General features: G+C 51.7%; 1 protein-coding gene across 1 annotated transcript; it reads left to right on the plus strand.

Moving 5' to 3' along the window:
- The first annotated feature begins 8,345 nt into the window (after positions 1-8,345).
- Positions 8,346-16,941, plus strand: LOC100907129 (thyrotropin-releasing hormone receptor-like). Its single transcript, XM_003740826.3, has 2 exons — positions 8,346-9,227; positions 16,432-16,941. The coding sequence occupies exons 1-2, from the start codon at positions 8,346-8,348 to the stop codon at positions 16,939-16,941; spliced, it is 1,392 nt and encodes a 463-aa protein (XP_003740874.3).
- The last annotated feature ends 4,879 nt before the right edge of the window (positions 16,942-21,820 follow it).

Consider the following 21,820-nt stretch of genomic DNA (forward strand, 5'->3'; position numbering starts at 1 on the left):
CGTTGACGGTGCGTCGGGGATGAGTCTACTTATAATCCAGCCAGCCGAGGAGATAATCGAGCGGCGTGGGTGTCTATTCGGGAAATCTGCACATCAAAGATGAGTAAAAAATCAGGGACAAAGATTCTCCGAACGAAGTTTTCGCTTTATGACTCGTTCGATGCGACCGTGATAGCGTACGACTTCAAAGAGTGAGCCAGTCAGCGGGTTGAGCGACCTGGCCGACGCATGCCGAGGAAATTGGTTCAATCTCAGGACGTTGAGAAATGCAATTACAATAATGGTTTGTTTGAGGATGCACCTCACGAATCGTCTGGGCAAATGAATTTGACCCCGCGAGAGAGTGTGCTTCAGTGGCGTCAGCTTAGCATGTTGCACCGAGCTGCCAACCTCTGTAATAAGATCTAGAAAAAGAGCGGCGTGCTGAAACGGTGGATTAGATTAGAGAGTTCGTCTTGCTTTGTGGCTAGCCGCTGACTCTCTGGTCGGCCCACTGCACGGGGAACGTACAAACGAGCGGCTCCAGACTCGAACGCGCACAACGAGCCGGCGGCAAGCCGCTGGCGTCCACTGTCGTTTGTCAAAGCGTTCGGCTTCTGCGAGTCCTTGTCCGAGTCGACCGAGAGGAAGCCAAGTGCAGTGGGGGGGGGAGTGGGGCTAGACTGGCTCCTTCTCGGGTGCGAATTTGCAAATCAGTTCACAAAGAGCCACAGCGACGTCTTCCGGCTACCAACTCCTGCGCGTGCCAACCATTGACTGAACTCGCATGACCGCATCGACTCGACCGAAGCCGAGTGATTGAATCGGCTCGACCAGAATCGTTTGACAGCGTAACTCCCGCCCTCGGCTCGTGGAAGGAAAGGCTTATACACATTTTAAGAATTCTCACCGACGCCGACGGGGGCCCATAGAGAATGGGGAACAGGCATATCGCATACGGAGCATCAAAAGCCAGAATCATCTCCTTCACATATGGAAGTTCGCTGTATCCTCCATGTAAGAGGTCCCAAGAGGTTCTTATATTCGCAGACCGACTCCGAGCATCAGACACAGCGGAACCGCTCTCTCATGGCGGCCCTGCTCGTGTCCTGGATGTATTGATAGTACCCATCCATTCCCGAAGCGCTGACGCGCCCTCCAGAAATTTTCACGAAAAGTGTGAATGAAAGTTCAAATAATAATCCTTGAGAAGTAAATGAAGGAACCCTTTGATCCCATTCGAGCTTTCCTCTTCCGTTGGTGTTATGTGCTGGATAACAATTGGATCTCGAGGGACTCCACGGAGTGAGATATTGTCTAAGGGCTCACGATCGACATCACGATTCGTTCAATGGTACTCCTATTATTTATTTTTCTGCCCTGGTCAAGCATTTGGGACGCACATCGTCATGGCTGAATCAGAAGAGCTCGATCACATTCAGAGATGGTTTCCGAGATGAGAATCACGATCGGAAAAGAGAGAAACACAGACGACTGAGTCCGAGTTCTGAGCGCCGAAGGAGACACATGGTTCAAGTCGAAGGTCAACGGTCGAACGGTTTGGCGCTATGAATTTCTTCAAGCAGCGGGTCGCGTGCTTTCGGATCCGATAGGCTTGGTTAGTGAAATAGTTCATCTATTTCTGTGAGCTCCGCCTAATGGGAGCAACGGTCAATGGGATCCTCCGCTCGGTCAGATCGCTTCCGAAGGGCCCAGATCAAATTGGGTGCGGATAATCGGATGCTCTGCTCATGGCTCGATCCCCATGGGTGTACATACAGGGCGGATTCCACAGTATTTTCGAAAGTTATCAATTCATTTCTGTATGTTTCATTATTGTGTTTCTTTTTTTTTCATCTGGGTATTCCTTCTCATTCCTTGTATGCGATAATATTCCATCCGTCTGAGTGAGGATTCGTCGAGCCAACTGCCCGCGGCCTTGTTAGATTTTTGTCGTGTTCAGCATTTTCTATGAGCAGGCGCTGACACACGTTGCGATTTGGTGATCCCTCGATATCGATGTATTTTATCTTCAAACAGAATGATTCCAGAACTTACTATGATTGGTTTGCGATCACCGGTTATTCATAAAGCAAGAAAACAAAGATCGACTCGCCTTATTGTGGTATCCGGAGTTTCCTCCGTCTCACGGTGATATGATTTCGCCGAGAATCCCGAAGAATATCCAATCTCCGTGTCCATCAAGATGGATCCCCTCGTTCCAGTTTGCGACAGAGCGCCGTTATGCCCTCCCGTCATTATGAGCGATTCAATTATTTGAAGGTCAATGACCGCCAAAAGATCGCTGCACTCTCGTGGGATCGCTCCCTGGACAAGAGGTGAAGCGACGTATCGTAGCAACTGCTCCATGAAGAAAAAGTCACCCGGACTTTGCTGGCGGGATCCTCTGTAGATCTCTCCGAGGAAACTGAAACATGGTAGACACAGAGAGCAGCAGACTGGATGTCGCAATCGACTTTCCGCTCCGTTCGCATCGACCTCACCACGTAACTGACACTGTCGAGAATGGAAAGAGACAGCCGAGTCTAATAGAAATCACTGTTCCGAATTGGATGATAATAAAGTGGGAACAAGAACACCGGAATAGGTGGAGAACCGGAGTCCGGAACGACAACAGAGACAGACTTGTAGTCCGCTCCGCTTGACGCTGCTCCTGTCTAATCATTGGGCTTATTCACACGCACAAGGCAGCCTCGAATAGTAGTAGAAGATGACATAGTGTACCGCTAGCACGTACCGAAAGTTGAGCAGAGTTGATGGCGAAGGATCTCCGACAGGACCTCGGATGAGGAAAAATGTAGTGATAGACTTGGCTGAGTCTCTGAGATTGCAATATGTGGGTCGGGAGATCAGCCGCGATCTCGGCACGGAGCCTGCATCCCACCATCGGCCGTCAGATTAGAAAGAAATCGCTTTTCGGGCGACCGGTGTTACCGAATTCCCGGCGTTTTCCCCGCGTATTTGTGAATTAAGTCCCCGAAATCACACCGTAGATTTCGATGTTACGCAGATGTGTCAGATCGGACGTAAATCCGTCTGAAATATATCCGAACGTGATGTGCGGCTCTATTACAGAACTTACCTGTGGAGGAGAAAGGCTCAGAAAAACGAAGCCTCAATGCTGACCGCGCATACGCACATATATGTAAAATACATGAGAGGATCCGCCCCCCCCCCTCTGAAAGCGCGACCCATATCATTGAGTTATGAATGACAGAATAGGAAGCCTTATGAACGGGGCATAATGTCACTTGAACGCGCTCTCCTAACTGCGTTTGCTGTTAAGGAAATTACGCGACCCCATGCGGGCGTCCCCTCTTGGATAATGCTGATGTTGAGGACGGGACCGTAGAGTAGGTTCAAAATGAGGAATCGACTCAGGGATACATTTCCGGAGATTCCCGACACATATTCGAATCAAGGTAAAACTTCGCTCTTGGTGTCTCCTATTGGAATCCGAACTCGACCTCATTCGTTCGCGGAATGTGCAACTCAGGTAGAGGTCGGAGCCACGATATGAAATCGATCGTTTGGCGGACGATCGAAGCGTGCCGGAAAGGGATCGCGAACAACTACGTAGCGCCGAGCATTCCGAGGTGAGCAATTCCCATTATTACCAACGTGTGGATCGACTGTAAATAAGTCACAGGAAGGGGGTTTGATCAGATCGTCTGCGACTGATCCACAAGATATAAAAAACATGGGTGTGTGTTGCGATGAGTAGATTGACGGGTGAATGAGGCCCGTTTCTTGATTACTCAGAAAACAGCGCAATGTCTTATCATTTCCGCGAGTCCAGCTCTGCCGTCATCTGAGGAGCGTAAAATCTCCGCGAATTATCGGCGGCTCATCTTCGCTGACAATACACAAATCTGTAATATGATCGGATCATCGACAGTGGGCACTGCGCGTTCTCGCCTCATACTGCAATGATTTCCGCTCCCTTCGTCCTTCCGACTCTTATTGGGTTGTACCCGAATCGCAACCTTTGGAATAAGGCTCGCGAAACGCTCTCTCCCGTTCTTGGATTATCTTCTCCAAGAACTTCGTTTTGTGAGCTCAAAAAGCCCCCTGACCGAACTCGCGGACGCCGTCCTCTTGACGGGAGATCCTGTCCACGAGGATTCGCGCCGAGACACCGAGAGGCCGTCCGATGCGAGGTCCGCGGCTGCATTCCGTCTTTCTGGGCTTTCTTGATCATGCTTCCGGTTGCCTGCTCCTCAATCGCCAGTCTTGCTGCTTACGCCTATTTTTCCCGGGACAATTCCAGAGGCCAAAGTTAATATTATAGATAGATGGACGTTATTTCTGATCAGAAAACGTTACGAGATGATGAGCTCCGACAGGCATATGAGATTTATTCGTGTAGCCGCCGGGAAGGAATGATCGATGAGCTCTTCAGTCCATAGGTAGGAACTCACAACCGCACCTTATAGCCGAGTCATCAAGCTGACTTTCTCTGCTAGATATGCTCCGTTATGATATTTCGCCCTACAAAGTTACTTTGGGTGATCAAGGTCAGAGCTGAGGTCGCTGAGCTCGGGTGCCATCGATGCTTCGCGCGAGATCCCCCACATTACTCGCGTTCTCATAATTATTATCATCGAGCGGAAATCAGAAAAAAGATATGTATAATGCGACGCGTATTTGGGAAACACCGCTGCTCGCTCCTTGGCTCTTTCCGGAAGGCGAGGACCTCATCGACGCTGATCAGAATAGTACCGGTATTCATCAGGATTCACGATAGACCCCGAGAGGACCCACAGTCTTTTGTCGACATACGTGGGAGAAAATATCCGGTGTGTCAGAATCCTGAACCGTTCGGGCCCAAAGTAGGGTGCCCACCTCTGCCGCTCAGAATTATCTATCCATTAAGCGGAAGCCGCTAAGCTCGCGTCCGACTTTTACCATCGGAGCCGGTTGGGAAGCCGAGTAGCAACAACATGCCTCTAGGTGGCGTATGAATATGCAAATGAGCACTTGCATCTGATCCGTGACGGGGAACAAGATCACGCTCCCATGTTTTTCGGAGTCAGACCTGTTCCATATGCCATGCATTCAGCGTTGTTCCCCGGGGAATCAGGTACCCTCCAGAGATCTCCAATGGGCATTCATGGCCTCCGCCCCGTAGGTGTTCATGGCTTGTGAGAGATGTCGGAGAAGCTGATGAGGAACTGGTGCTGGCTCCTGACTTCTGCTACGCTATTAGTCGTACCGGAAGCTCGTTCGGATGCGCGAGCTCCGTGGGCGAGTTCAGCCCGTCATCAGGCCCCTCGAGGGATAGTTCACCGTTGACCCAGACGATTCGATATCACGGGGAAAAAAAATATTCCAGCGCCGGTTGTTTCGCTTGACTGGCCGGATAGAGCCGATTCGAGAGCTCCCCATGCCTCGAATGGCTTCGAGCGCCAGTCCATCCTCCGTCGATACTCCTCGCTTTCTCTCTTTAGTCAAACTACATATCATTTAGCGGTGTGCTTTGTCTTGCCTGATAGGAATACTCGACCAACTCGAAGAGACTCCGCGCCCTAGACTCCGACTGTTGGAAGGGAAGTTCGAATGGAGAAGATTAGCGCTGCTTGACTCAAAGACCGACCCAGTCCAACATCTTCGTAAGATTCGGAGTCCTAATTTTCCGCCCTCGGATCCATAGCGCGGCATCACACGCTTTTCGGAAGCGAACACGTCTCCCGGAGCGACTGCTGAATAGAAGCTCAATTTGCCCAAGACTCCCAGCAGATATCCCTTTGCATTGTTTTTGTTCGGAGAAAAGACGAGCCAGGCTCCCATATCGCATCCTACCTAGAGGCTCCGTGTTGTTCCAGAGCAAGAAGAGCACGACTAGCGTGTGAGATCATTGATTCACGTATAAGATTAATGGATCGTAGTAGGAGGAGCGGGATCTGACATTCATTTCCGCGGCAGGACCCCCAAAGGTGAGTGGTTTGCATCTCAATGCTCGACCTGCAGATGCTCGACATGCGGATCTTCTGACAGTGAAGGTCGCACTCGGTCTATATATTGAGAGCGCTCCCGGGGGGCAGCTCTTCTGCCGTTGGACGGCGCGGCGTGTTGACGAGCGACGTGCAAAAACCCAGGAAACACGAAGTTCTCCGCATGATTATTAAGGTCGCGAATGTATTAGGTGTTTTATATACCCGTTGATAATTATCAACGGGTATATAAAACACCTAATACATTCGCGACCTTCCTGTCTGGACACCTTCCCTCCGTAGCTAAGAAACATGTGTTATACAGGCTGCGAGACGACAGGGGGAAGCCCGAGCTCTGAAAGGTAGGAGGACCCTCTAACAACAGCCAACAAAGTCCTACTCCATCGACGGAGCAGCTAGAAACTTATTCCAAGATTGGCTACACTTGGCTCTTTCACGCGCCTGTAAACATTCCAGCCAACTCCTTAACGCGCATACAAAAAACACTGACGACAAACTTCGTTAGCGTATGTATCCGCTCTCCGCCCGCAGTCTCATAGCTGTCGATCCACCTAATTTGATAATCCATGTGGTGGGAAACCTCCTCCGAGGTGCCGTCTCCGGTCTGTTTTACCCCATCGAGGGAGGGGGGAGTGAATAGTATATATTAATTTGATGGGAACTGTGGTTTCGCTTGCGCCCGGGCGGAAACGGTACAAGCTGCTCTTACAATTAGTCAGAGTGACTCTTCTCCATGATCGGTCTCCTATTGAGATTCGTTCTCGCATAGCTCGCGATAATCATTCGCGGTGGGTACAGAGAGAATATTTTGAAAACACCCTGAACTGCTCTCAGCGATAGAGCTCTGCTCTCCACGTAGTAAGATGCTTCTTGTAGGACAGGCCGCCGGGAAATACCAGGACATTCTCTAGACGAAGATCCCTTCCGGTAGAGTGGCTCCTTCGAAGCTTCTCTGTTGAGGAGCGGGGTCTCACATGGATTTCCAAGCAATCTTGCAAATGAGATTGCAGGGAGAAGTTTTTTTCTACGCGCGCGCATCTTCTAAATATATATACCCAGAGCCTAATCCAATTGACGGATTTTTCTTGAATATAGATAGCGAACAATGAGTGTACTCTTTAGATACGGGAACAGTCTGTCTCGTGGCGGAAGCGTCGTCGAGGTCACCGGAGCTAACGTGGAGGCTTCGACTTGTCTCCTGAAGCAAGCTCACGGTCGAGCTCCGTTGACACCGTACGAGGTCCTCCGGACGAGATGACGATTCACGGAGTCTTCTTGTTTATCCGACCGACAGCATGAACTTATCGGAGCAGCTAACACCTATGTCAAGGACTAGCGAAAATATTTACTCAGGCTCCGAGCAGCTCGAGGACGCAGCTGCGGAACAGACGCGGCTCGAGGACTCGCGGCGAATAACATTCGATTCCTAAAAAATATCGTCGTACAGAGTGCCAAACATGGTTTTCCTAACAGCTTCGCGAGGGACTAACACGATTACTCGCGGAAGAGTTCCGGGAGACAGCTGTTGATCGAAGGCCTCTCTTTTAGAGATGTATGAATCGACCTCCAGCCTGTATCTAACACGCACGCCTCATGATTGCCCTCGTACAATTTGGTAGCCCGGAAGCACACCGATTCGGGAGTCGGCTCCAGATATCGATCGATTGAAACATCGGTTTTCGCGTCGATTGTCTTCAATCATGAAGCTCAGCTCATTCGAGTTTGCTTCTCTCACGAACAGGTCGACCGAGAAAGGGCTGTTGGTGTTTTCTCCAAAGTTCGTTAAATCTCGCTGGGACTCCTCATCGAAAGGCCTGGTGGTTTTCGGACTTTACGGGGGAGCCTTCCACCTCTGGAACATATCTAGCAAGAAGAATTATGGTTCGAACAGCCGCCAATGACTTCCGGTCCACTGTTTTGTCCGAGCGGGTCTTCACCAAGGACGACTTCCCGACGGAACGTTCGTCCCTCAGATGGACTGAGCAAACACCACACAAGGGGGAACCGATAAATTGAGTTTTCTGAAAAAAAATAGGAATTCCTCAGGAGTGATGGAGGACGGGAACTTTCGGGTAGACGCAACAGTTTGTTCGCTTGCGACCGTTGTTGCGGAGCGCAGAGCTCTAGCTCTCCTCCCGGGTGAGGGTTGAGGGAGGGGCTTGAGCCCTTCCACTAACACGCCGGTTGGACCTTCGGTCACTTTGTCTACGTCCACCACTTTTCCCGGTGGTCTTCCGGAAGAAACCGAAGTCCACGAGTGCTACCCCGGAGAGATTCAGAAGAGCTTAGTGATCGTCCTCTCCCCGCTTGCCAGAAGCCGGCGCCCGCGAGCGCGAAAATGCTCGGAACGCCAAGAAGCTGATTTGGCGTAAGGCCCGGAATAAAATCAGGATGAACACCTCATTCTGGTGTGGAGTTTTTCTCTTGTTCGCGCTGTCGGTTCGTCCAGGCAGCTGTTGCGTGCCATCGGAAGCCATGAACGAAACTCTAGATGGTGACAACTGCGACGACGTCGCCAACCTGACATTCGGTAATCGGAGCCGTGATCGAGACCACATCATGGTACGGGAGCCGCGATACATGCCAATCGAGTACACAGTGTTCGGCACCGCCACGATGGGCATCATTTTCATCGTCGGTGTCTTCGGTAACGTCATGGTTGTACTCGTGGTCCTCCAGACGCGCTCGATGCATACCCCAACGAATTGCTATCTGGTTTCGCTGTCGGTGGCGGATCTAATGGTTCTGCTCTCATCGATACCGAACGAAATCATGGCTCAGTACATCCTGGAGGACGAATGGGTCTGGGGTAGTGCAGGATGCCGAATTTTCATCTTCGCGCAGTACTTGGGAATCAACGCATCGGCCCTATCTATTACAGCTTTCACCGTCGAGCGGTACATAGCAATTTGTCTACCGATGAAAGCCCAGACGATGTGTACGGTCAAGAGGGCCAAGAAGATCATTCTGTGCGTCTGGTTATTTGCTTCTTGTTACTGTGCTCCGTGGCTGTTCTTCTTGACGACGACGCGACCTATACACTATCGAGGATTCGAAAGTTATTTCAAGGAAACGTGTACATTCTCATTGGCGCGATCGTTCTACATTCACTTTTTCTTCGCCGACTTCATACTTTTCTACGTAGTGCCTCTGATAGTGTCGTGTGTCCTTTACGGACTAATGGCAAGAGTCTTATTCAACACCGATATCGCGTCCGCCACCAAAGCGAATGGAGACACGAAGACCAACACGAACAATTCTTCGAGGATCCAGGTACGCTTCATAATAATTATGACTTTATGCTCGATCTTCCCGGTTTCAGGGCGCGCGGCTTCCGCCTCCTTTCCCTCGTTGCGCCGCGGGAGGACAAGACTTGTTGTTCGCCAGGAGGGTAGTACTCCGCGCTGTCATTCGATGCCGGTCACCATCGATGCGATACCTGAATGTATGAGAGAAGGTGCTGTCCGAATAGAAAGGGTAATTCGGTGTAGATGGAACCATACAGATGGCTTGCTCCGGACATCCGCCCGCAGACCGGGATATTATAATGGGGAGCATGTTCCACGATTATGTTCGGATGGGAGGTCGGGAGGAAGATATTGAGCGGCTTCCGGCCCCCGATTTTCCGAAGCTGACCCGGAGAACTTCGCGAATGACGAGCTCTTCCTGGGTGGAACATACAGCACTTCCCGAAGCTTCGAAGTATCCCTCGTTCCCGGATCCGCGCTCACGGGCTTGCTAATCTCCGTTCGGGAGATACCATCCCTAGATCTCGGCACTGCTTGTGTGATCCCGGCGGAGACATTTCCCCCCAGATTCCATGGAGGATTGGGTCCTGCGAAAAATCGGCTCACCCAATTCAGCTGCGGAACTTGAATGGTCTTCTTTGAATGGTCATGAAGTCGAGTACACGAGAAACTTGTTCTGCAAGTCAATTAGGCGGGACGAACAAGCTTGGCTCGAGAAACAAGAACATTAGGACAGCTCGCCATCCCCAAACTTAGCAGAAGTTTCCGGCAAGACACCGGAAGATGCAGAGAAAAATTAGGCGGCTAGTTGTTCAGCAAGCTTCTTGTGCACCGTCACATGCCGATCGAAGCGTTCGGAGTAAGTAATCGGGAAGGATCCGATGAGAAGTCGAGCAAATGCTCTGAATTCATCTCAGGAGGAGGGCACAGTAAACGAGTTAGTATGTTGTGCTCCCATCCATAGCTTCATCCGGCTCTCCGCCGAGCTCTAGGGTCCAGGGGATATCGGATGTCGACCCCCTGATTGCAAGTGATTGTGAATTTCCACTCTCCGAATGCTCCGATTTATCACTGGGGCCCACATTCATCGCAGTATATCGTGGGAGTCTCGAGCTACAAAGGCGGATCTGGCGGGGAAAATCTTCCGACCTACAGCAGTTCAGCACGTTATCAGCAGGAGTAGTCTGACATGGTCTCCGGAGTCGCGGAACTCTATCTAGAAGAAGTCGACTGCGAAGAAAAAGAGTTCCCAAGCCTTGACAAGTGAAGCGATTAACTTTTGAGTATTGGCCAAGGATTTGGGATTGCTCCCGTTTTATTTGCGCTCCAACCAAGTAGAATGAGCGTTTCTTCCGCCTACAATGACGTTACCCGCCAAACGATCCCGAAAGGAAGTGGTGTTTGACAGGCATTCGAGGTACGAGCGAATCCAAACATCCGTGCTCCCACAGAGGAGGGAATGTTCGTGCATAGATGGAAAGTAAGTGTGCGGCGAGACGCACGACAAACTTTGAGGAGGACGCTCGGGCAGGGTATGTTGCCCGCTAAGCGAGGAAGCATGCCGGCGTGCTCGAGATCGCGCTGTAGTGTCAGCCATGCCCTCGTCGTCACTCATCTCATGGTGCGTCGAGGCCGCGTTCAAGGTCCCTCAGCACGTTTCAGTCGTAGAAAGAGCCGCGTGGGAGTCAGCTCCAAATAATTGTCCCCCCTTCTTCCCCCCCCCCGCGGAGCGGGTCCGCTGGCTCGCGCGAGCCGACTCGATCTCGGCCCATCGTCAGAGACGGAGAGCGCATCTCCCACTCAATCAATCGAGCCGCACCGATACCGTCTCCACAAAGTCTTGCCTTCTGCCTTGCTCAGAAAATGATGCGACTTGCTGCTGACCAACGTCGACTCGTCGAGATGGAGACGATTCTCTCACGAGCGGGACGACATCAAGAGCGGATACGGTCGTGGCGGCCTCGGAAAACGCTCATGTGAGCCATGCTGGGGGCCCGGAGACGTTGGTAACGCAGAGCGGATGCAGGAACGACCTTCGAGCTTGTTTCCCAACTAGACGCCGCGTCGCTCTCCACAAGTGTCGGCGCACATTCTACCGCATCCAAAACAACGGCTGACGACACCGTAAATTCTACCGCTGTTGTCGAACGAGCCTGCGAGCCTCAGGAGGAAATGCGTGGGGTGCACAGTGGCTCCTCGGACTATGGCGGCGATCTCAGCAGATGCATCCGTCCATGCTTCAAGAGGAACGCTCACAACAAAAGACTTGTTTTTCCTCCGACGATGTCACCGCGTGGAGAGTCAGAGATCTCCGCCGTCAGACGGACGCGGATGCCTAGATGAGCTCATCTCATGCACGGAGGGACCATGTTTTCACTCGTCTCCCCGCAAGCCCTGCTTCGCTCCGACGACTCCGCCTCCGCGATCAGAAAAGAATGCGCATCATTTCCCGGATGAGTAATACAACAGTTTAAAAGGCTCCTACCTGATTATTACGCAGGCTCATTCCTCGCGGCATCGTTTGCGCCCTTCTCGCAGCTCTGCTTTCCTCGCACGATTGTGCCATGCTGCCACTCGCGCTGTTCATGTGAGCGGTTGATATCGCTACCTCCGTCCGGTTTCCGTTCCGAGATGAATCCTGGAGAATCACCAGAATCTCTAACCGTGTGCTTCCCTCCGCACGATTGACGGGAGATCTGCATCCGCGGATTCGAAACAAACAAATAATGTCAAAACAGGTAGGAGGCGCCTCTGGTTCCTCAATCAGTCGTCGACTGCGACGTCGATGGGATTCTGCGCAGTGTGCAGTTGGTGACTCTAGCGGGCTCAAGAGCTTGACCGGTTCGCTCTCAGACCGGCTCCGTGGGCATCTGAACCGCTTAACTAACAATGGAAGATCATTAGGCTGTCAAGGACGGCTTCTCTAAACTCAATATAAACGTCAAAAGTAGCCTCGAACATTTAGGCCGGTTGGAAGTCTTGAGATTTATTTAGATGAGAAATTTCGGAGCAGCAAACTCCGGCTTCCGGTCATGTAGTCTGCTCCAGGCTCCGCTTCCGGTATATCGTCGTACTCGATAGCAGCAGTTCAATAAAACCCTCAGGCTTAAATTTTACACCGTTTTGCGCTTCTCTCAGAGGGAGTATTTCCTAATGAATATACGGGAGACTCTACAGGTTAAACACGGCTTCACGTTCCGAGCGGCCAAATCCCCCATTCTCAGAGTGGGCTTAAGCGAAAGCCTATCTGAGCGACGAACTCTTTCTGTCCAAGCGAGCGGCAACGCCGCTGGCCTTCTTAGTGTCCATGAGGCCGCCAGCCTTTTCTCCAGCACTCCCGGGCGGATCCAGGCGGAGCAAGAGAAAAAACCGGTCGAGGGGACGAACCATCTAGATGCTCACTACACGGGAAATCTGCTCGCTTACAGGTACACCTCGAGGGGATGCCGTTGATTGAACTAAGCAAAGAATTATTCTCCGACCCCCAGAGGGATCGCTAGTTCCTGATGTACCGTTCTCTTTTCTCGTTCCTGAGCTGCCGTATGGAAGCTCGATCCTGCATCGGTGGCACAAGAAAAACGTAGTATCTCGTCGTGTTTCCGGGAGTGAGTCCACGGGCGAGGAGATGAAGTCTTCGAGAACGGAGGAGCGATCGAGGCTCAATGAGGAATAGAGCATGGAGGGCGAATAGTAAGGGACGCAGATTGAGGGTCGGGACCGGTTGGTCGAGTGGAGGAAGATACGCGAGATCTACGAAGGAGACTGTGAGCGACAATCCAAGAGAATGGTGAACGACAGCGATCGACGAGGATCCATTCGGCGGCTCGTCTGAGCGACGATCATCAGAGCAGAAGCCGCCACCGCCGCTGTTGCCGCACAAACCACTTTATTGGTATTCACTTCGATCAACTTGGTCGTATCTTGCTTCGGAATGCATATTTCAACGCAAGACTAAGTCTCTTATTCTGTCTGGTGGGGCGAGTCGGATCGGGTCGAACCTTTGTGTCAAGATCCTCTCACCTCCCAAGTTTCGCGGCGAGTAATCGTTCCGCTGACTTGTCCGATCGACCACAAATAAGCTCCCGAGTCGCTCCCGAATGACTCGCGGAAAAGCTGAGCAGCTGACCGGGATCCGCGAGGTGTCCGATAACCTCGCCAGCCGGACACACTACATCCCGTGCGTAGATTCCTCCCTCTGCCGTAGGTTCCAGCGTAAGGGGAGGGCGATGCCGTCACGAATTCGTCCTCTTCTGTAAGAGGTATCGACAGCTGTGGTGAGCCCCGATTTTCTCCCATTTCCTTCTCATTTCCTCCACGGACCTCGCGGCACCGACTTGCAGCTCTCTCGAATTTTCCGAATGCCGTCGATCTTTTCTCCCGCTGCGCAATATCGAAATTCTCATGGCTAGCGGCCTCCGAGCGCCGTCCCCACGAAAGATGAAGGATGGAGACTCGCAGCGGCTCTTTGTCATCGACGAGCACGACGATCGGGGGTGTTGGACAAGCACCGTGGCTTGTTTGAATAGAGCAGCCGAGGAAGTTCCTCCATATATTAGCGCTTATCTGGATAAGAAGTCGGCTCTGGATGATGAAACGCTACCGCGGACGAGGCCTTGCGGTCGGCCTCCGCACTACGAAGGAAAGGGGGGGCAGCTCGAACTCTTTATGCGAACGATTAATCCTCTCCCTCTCCAGAACATTTTCATCATTGAATTCGAGTTTCACCCAATTCGCCCGACTTCGTTCGATTCGTCGATGGCCATGGTCCATGGACCGATCCCTGACGTCCGTCGTCCGTAGTCTTCCAAGAGCGTCGCTTTCGTCCTGGAGTCCGCGTGTTAATCTCTTTCACAAGCCTCCGCCCCGAACACAAGAGAGCTCCCGCAGCTTGCATCAATGGCCTTTGGGCTCGAGCGATCCTCAGCGACTTGGCGAGGCTTCCTCTTCTTGGTTATCCATTCCAAATATGTAATATATCGATCTCATTCATCTTCGTCGACGTCGTCCAATCTCCTTCTTGAAGATCGTTTGACCGCTATGCGCCGGCGCTCATTGTTTCACAGTCAATTGGAGCGTCCACAGGAGCTGAGGCTCCTTTCATCAACTATCGACATTGTAGCCCAGCGATGGGCTCAACCAACACGTTGGAACTGGAACTCGCGAGGCTCCGATCCAGCGAGCAGCAGCATTTAGCACTTTGATGAATATTCATGTCATGAATATTCGATTCAAGAGGAAACCTCAGCCTTTGCAAAGACCTCGGCCTCAGGCTCCCAGCCCAAGTGCCCTCCGGATGACGTGCTTGATAGGCCTATTCCTCCGCCAAGTTCCATGTCAACTACCTACGGACGCTTTGCTCGATCCTAGACGGTGACCGTTGACGGACTTCATCATCAAATCGTTTCCGAACATCGGTTTGAACATTCTACCGTGATCGTCGAATGGGTCTTCAGTCCGCATCAGGGAAATAATAAATATATTCCGAGGAGCCAGATCGATGATAATCCGAAAATGGGGAGGAGCTGTCGAATTCGGAAGCTCCGAGTCTTAGGGTCGCTTCTCAGCCAGCCAGTCGGTGGCTCGACTGGCCGAGAGACGATCGGAGAAAAACAATGGCATGCGAAGAATTCGCTGTGTGAGCTGAGTTTTTGGAGACGGCTTCGTCAATGCTGTTCGATGATGCTCTCCTATTACGACTCGTCAATGGTTCTTGCCGCTGCTGCAGCCTACTCCCATCAACACTTCTCACTTCCCAGTGCGGAAGGACTTTCTCAAAGCAATTTGACGGCAGGGAGTTTTGTTGCGAGAACTGTTCCTCAGGGCTCATGACAATATTTTGTTTCGAGCAAAACAGGAAAGCCCTAATAAGAGGCGGGCTTTCTGTGAGTGACTCTCCTGAAGGGAGAAATAACCCGAGAGTGTTCGTTGTGTTCTCATGCTGCAGCGCGACCGAGTGCAGATGGGTAATTTATAGGCGAACACACCTAATTCATGTGTGGAGGGCTTTCCACACGCTTCCTGAACCTATCAGGGGAAACGGCGTGTTTGCACGGCGTCTCTATCATATAAATGGACGTTCGGCGAATCTGCTGTGGGTTCTGAGTAATCTACGCCAGTCATCGGAGTGAGCTCCTTTGCCGAGCCGGACAACGAAAATGGTGGATGATTATTCCCGCCCGTGCACGACGCGTTCCTTGCGCGGGCTTCCCGGGCGTTGTCCCATTTCCGTCAGAATCACGGTCCGAACTCGCAGGGCAGCGCTTCCTCCCTAGTCCACGTCCATCGGATGGCGTCGACGCTGATTCGACAAGTCCCACTCCGGTTCGGGGCGTGGAAAGGTGCGCAAGCACTGATTCGGAAGGGCGGAGAAATATCTCTGTAGGAGTAAGTAGATCAGCGACTCGGAAAAACTTGCCGTCCGCCAGGAAGTGACCGCTGCGGGCTATATCCTCGAGGAGCAATCGGAGATTCCGCCTCTGACCACTCGTATATTTCGGCGGTTCTCCCCGACTTGTGCACCAGGTATCGCGCTCACAGAAGGCAGCAGTTTAGCATCGAAGCCACAATGAGCGAAATGGCGAATTAGAATTCCGCGGCCAAAGCACAGGGACGAGCGGAAGACGTAAGGGAGAGAGAAGATTTTCTCTAGATGCAGATTACTCGCTGGCTCTGGAGTAGGCGAGGGCAGAGCTGGCACTATCATCCATTCGCTTTGCAAAGGCCGGACTCGCAACGAGTGGACTTCTTGGAGTGGAGTAAGTAAGGTTGAGCTGCGGCGCGCGATTCCGTCTCGCAGACCGTCAGGACTCCGCTCAAAGCCCTTTCAGCTCGTCGTCATTAAACTCAACTCGGTCGAGGTAGAGGAGATTGTGTCGCGGGAGGCTTCGCCGAACTGCTCTCGGACCCGGCTATGGTCTTCAGAGTCGCTCGGCGAAACTTTCTTCGGAGAAAACCTGTACCACGCAGATATTACTTCGGCATTTTCCCCGAATTCCTAACTGCTCGTTCGGCAGATGTCCTCGGTGTGGGTTCTGGTTGATGACGAGTTCGCAGCTCCGGTCCCGTCTGAAGCTTCCCGGAAGGCGGAGCCTCGTACAAATTCTTAAACCTCACCTGCAGTCTCAATTATGCTCTCATTCTCTCAGGTCGCTCTGAATCGTCATCCATCGACCCCCACTGAGTGAACTGGGCGAGAGCACCTATTCACCAAGATGATTCTTCCTCCGCAGGTGGTCAAAATGCTCATCGTGGTCGTGGTTCTATTCGCGACTCTGTGGCTGCCTTATCGGATACTGCTCGTGTACAATTCATTCGCCAAAAAGCCCTACTTGGAATTGTGGCATCTCATGTTCTGCAAGACGCTCATCTATGTGAATTCAGCAATTAACCCGATTCTATACAATGCGATGTCGGTTAAGTTCCGGCGGGCGTTCCGAAGAACCTTGTCATGTGGTAAGCACCGAGGAGCTTCTTGCACCGCTATCAACAACAACGTTGGCCACAGGGCCGGTGGACAACTGCAAGAAAACAGCGGTTCCCACAATCCCGCCGGAGGACGATCCCCCGGCAACCGGTCCACGTTGTCGTACAACCACTCGACAGCCAGTAGCGGAACGATGAGGCTTAGCACGACCACGACGCTGTTGGCTAGCTCAATCAAAAGTAGCAGTGGACGAGGCAGTCCTGCGACCGTATGCCGGCCTGTCAGGAAGCCCGACCTGCTCCAGCAGATGCTCTGAAATCGTTATTTTTTTTGTGTTTATCTTCTTCGCGCTTCGATAGTGTGCGTGCGAGCGAGCGACTTAGGCAGCGAGCGTGTGTTGTTGCCGTTGTTGTTGTCGTTGTTGTTCAGGTTGTGGTGCTGCTTCACGCGAGGCCATAGAATCGAGTCGATTCACATGTTCTTACTCACTTAGATGCTTTCCGGATGACGTGCCCCGGAACGTGCTGTTCTCTTCATGTCGATAGGCGAAGGGAAAATGAATAGCTCAACGAAAGCATCATCTCAGTTCTCGTTGCTCGTAAGAGGGGATTCGAGCTTTCGGCTCTCCTCAGTGACGCAGTCTTGAGGAGCGGAAACAATTTTGCGCGCGTTTTTTCTTCTTGCGTCGTGCTCTTCCGGACAGCTCTCGCCCGGGGTCATTCATGCCCTTCATTCGTTTATTCCTTCATACATCGAGTCAGTGAGTCACGAAATCTGTCGAGGACGCTCGCTCGACAGTCAGTCAGCGCAGACTCTCCGACCTAGGGTCGGATTTGTACTGAATTTGTACCGCTCCCATCTTGACTGCGCCGGACGTTGTTCATGTTTTTCTCTGGATTGTAAAGCACTGCAATGACACAGCGAGCGGAACTCGACCTTACGAGAGTCCTTTCAATGAACGTCGTTTCCCTTGATGTCTGAATTCGTTATGAGCTTTATAAAGTCGGAAGTTGAGAGCATGGGTGAAAGCTCAAATAGAACGAGCTCTATTCGAGTGGAGTAAGAACCGCATTTATCACTCAATCAGGAACCGTCGGGATGGGAACGAAGAACTCTTTCGGGGATGTTGAACGATGGGCGCTGACGAATCTCGAGCTCACGAGAAAGCTGACCGCTGGAGCGGGAATATCTATTTTGGGAGCCGGGGGAAGACAGGGGGGAGGTCGTAAGCTCGGCTCTCCTAGCACCAAGTTGTCACGTTGCGTTGTTAGCTCTGAGCTGACATGGACGTCCGGAAGCCGGCCAGAGTCGCACATGATGCGGTGAAACATGAGCGCGCGCATTCCGCGTCGCCGCCGATTGCTTACAACGCGTATACGACAGAAATGATGCTGTTGTGCAATCCCTGGATCGGACGGAATGCGATGGCGAGTTCCGATACGCTCATTGGCGTGAAGCGACAGCGGGCGGAAAAGCAAAATAATTATCGACGACTCGCTAAGTGGGATGGGTACCGTTGCGGTGGAGGGAACAGGTCGTAGCGTTCGGTGTGGAGATTTCCCGGTTCGCGTTTTACGTTGAGCTGCTCCGCCATTCAAGGAGTCTGACTCGAACACCTTTCCACATCAAATTCGAGATTGAAGGACGTTCGAGATGGCCACTGTCAACGTATCTTTCTACCAGAGAGGCGGGAATTTGGTAAATAACAACTGTATTCGATATTGTGTATAGCTTGAGAAACTGTGGTCAATGGCCGCTCTCTGTACAGCGCGAAGAAGTAGCGGAGAACGACGATGAATATCGACGCAAATGATGCTGAAGGCGGGTCTTGCATCAGAGAACAAGAACTTGTTGGAAGGGTCGGTTGCGTCAGCGCGAGAGTTTCGCATCATCTCTGATGGTCATGGCCCCAATGGAGTCCATAGACGACCCGATGAGCTCCGTTCCGGATATGACGCTTCCCTGGACACCTAATTATGAGGAGGAATAACAATTACGAGTCCCAGGAGATGGTCAGCCGCTTCCGACTCGAATCGAGACGAGTTCACGCCGAACACAACACTTGACCCTCTCCATGAGGAGATGGTCATCGTCGACGAAATCCTGGGGGTCGCGGGAGCATCCGCTGAATTTCTGACCGGATGAACAACTCGAGCGACCTCAGAAGCAGAAATCGAGTCGATCTAGAGCGAAGGTAATCCATCGGTTCTCTGTGAGCGTTTTCCACGATGTGCCGGAGAACGTCACTTCCCTTGACTAAACTGCACCTCGTTCGTAAATGTTCAACCCGAAAGGACCGGTTTTTTCTCCGCCCGGTTATTCCCTGGTACTGTAATGTATTTCCTTTCTAATTCCGAAAAGTTCTCTAATCCTCACGAGACATGCTTGAGACCTCGACGCCGGAACTGTATGACCCGAGATATGGTCATCGCCCCCATTCGCTGGATTGAACTCTCCCATCAACAATCCGTACGAAAATCATGATGATCTTTCAGCCTGCCATCAGCTCACGATCGGAAGCTCCCACGAAAAACTTCATAGGACAGCAGATGGAATGGTCCCCGAATGTGACCTTCGTTCCCTCATGACTCATGAATATCATCGTTTTCGAGTTCCTGGACGAGGACGCCTCGAAAAGTTCGCATGTGACGGCGTACCGTGCTGTTTAGGTTCAATTTGCTCTTGCGTGTTGACCCACGCGACCCGACGCGATCGAATAAGCAAATGGCTCGATTCCTTAAAATGTTTCATGCTACGATTTGCCAAAGCTAACGCTTAGCTTAGATGCATGTCTCCACCAGCTTGCACCTGGAGCCGATGAAAACGACTGCTCTCGTGATCTTGATGATGGATAGTGGATAGTGACCGACTGATATTAGGAAATAAACTCACGGGATACCTCCGCTTTTCACAGGTCCCAAAAGCAGATTCGAGGACCGCAGCTACACCACAACAATGACAGTTCGACAAACTATCAACCATCCGAGACTCCCTAAAGAAGAATACTAGTGAGACGGAATGTGACGGACGGCGACCCGCCACTGATACACGAGCAAGACTTGGCAGCCGACACCCTGCGGATCCATCGAATATTTTGAGTTGTCGGTTGAAAAGGATTCGTGTATGTAAAACCGGGCTCTGAACCGGCGGCAACAACACCAGGGGAATTCGTCGAACATGACTTCGAGATTCCCTAGATAAAAGCGTCTCTTGGTTGGACTGTATCAATTTTCGATGAAAAGAGAAAACCCAACAAAAAGCTTGCTTGCTAGTCAAGTCAGAGGCCCGGTGCGTAACCGGGATCATATATGCGAGAGAATTGCTTCACCTTGGCTTCCTTGAGGAAGCGCATTTGGATGTAAATATTATTTCGTCGGTCCATCTGAAGTGTACATTATACGGTCGTAAATACTATATAAGTGGCGATTGGAAGGTGAATTCGGAGCCGATCAATCGGATGAATGGCTGGCTCTTCGGTTCGTACATTCCAGAGGGTGAGCGTATGTTTCAAGAGCCTGTTGTCAGGCATCGCCACTAGATACATTGTTGACCTTTGTCAGAGCGGGATATATAGAATGAATCGATTGGAATCTCTTGAATTCTCAAAAGCTCTTTGATTTCATATTCTGTGGGAGTATCCGTACTATGAGGAACAGCTCTAGAGAAAATCACGAGTACTTCAGTATATCGAATCGCGCGTGGCATGCCGGGTTGCAACAGAGATGTTGAGTGCGCTCCCGATTCGCTGTTCCATTTGGGGTTGCAGAAACGGCAAACTTCGGTCCCAGAGAATATGTTTCACATTGCTCGACTCTCGCGGGAGCTCGGCCCTTAATGCGAGGATTACCAAGACGCACATCCGGTATGAATATGCAAGCTCCAATGCTCTCATTAGTGCTCAGCATAAATATTTCCGGCAGTGCGCCCCGCACTACAATGGCTTCTCGAGAGATTTGATCGCCGCAATTTCGTTCGCAGGCTGCGTATCCATCCAGTCAGGGATGTTCATCTGCGAGTGTGAGGGAAGTTCTCGAAGGGGAAAACTATGCTGTCGGATGTCACAGCAGCGTTCGTCGTCCGTGCCAAGCGGCATTTTTCGGCGGCGACGGCAGCGAGTCATTATTGAAATATTTCCTCGACAATCGAACCCCACCAGATGGGGAGTCAGATGCGATCTTTACAGTTTTTCCATGGCGACCCAGAGACAGGAGAAAATCTTCCGGAGCGAAATCTCTGGATGATGGCCGAACTTTATTAAATCCCGGCTTCGATCGCACCTCTCGAAGCACAAACTGAATTTCGCCTACCACGGGCACACCTGCCCGAACAGATCGGGGCAGAAGGACGAGTACCGCCCCCGATTCGTGCAGAAGATCTTCAAACGTCACGTGAGGGCAGGGTAGGGAGTTTGTTCATTGTCCGACCAGAGGAGACAGTCCCATACCTGACTATCACGGATTTGCGAGCGCTGCGTAGAGTCAACCAGCTGGAAAAGCTAGATGAGCATCCCGCCCACCCGTCGGATGAAGAGCAGGGCGCGAAAAAAAACACGGGTGACTTCCGTCTCTGGTTGCTCACGGAAGTTTAAGTTGAGCATGAATCGTCGCTGAGAGGGAACACGGTTTCCTGCTAACGCAAACGGAGTGCGGACCTGACACTGGTGACTATCCCCTGGAAAACGACATGCGACGCAACTCAGACTTTTTGCCAGCAGCAGAACGCGATGTGATTCTCTCCCGAGCTAAAAATAAGTTTGGTAGGGTTTGAATTTGTTTGCCAGGAATAATGGAGAGCCGCGCCTCGAGGTTGGAACCGCGAGCTCCTCTTCTGCTTGTTAGAACGTGCTCGGGTCAAGATACTGCGACCTGTCCTTGGGTGATCAACATCGAACTTCGGATAGAGCCCTTGGGAGACGAGAGTCGGGGAGGAAGAAATGAAGGAGAAGCACATCGGGGAGGATGTCCAAACTCCATCTCTGGGCGAACCTTGAGCTCGGATTCGACTCTCATATCGATTCCAATCAATACTCCCATGGAACACGTTGCCAGCAATCTTGACTCGAGTCTCCAATGATATTCCAAGCGGAGAAATACAGACCAAGAGTCGTGTGGAACTCTGTATTCTCCCCCTCTTCGTGGCGGAGTCTATGGTAGAACGTATCGTGCACCTTAAAGACCTACCGCATAGCGGGAGTC

The sequence above is a fragment of the Galendromus occidentalis genome, unplaced genomic scaffold, assembly GCF_000255335.2.
Source record: "Galendromus occidentalis unplaced genomic scaffold, Mocc_1.1 scf7180000077086, whole genome shotgun sequence".
Classification (NCBI taxonomy): domain Eukaryota; kingdom Metazoa; phylum Arthropoda; class Arachnida; order Mesostigmata; family Phytoseiidae; genus Galendromus; species Galendromus occidentalis.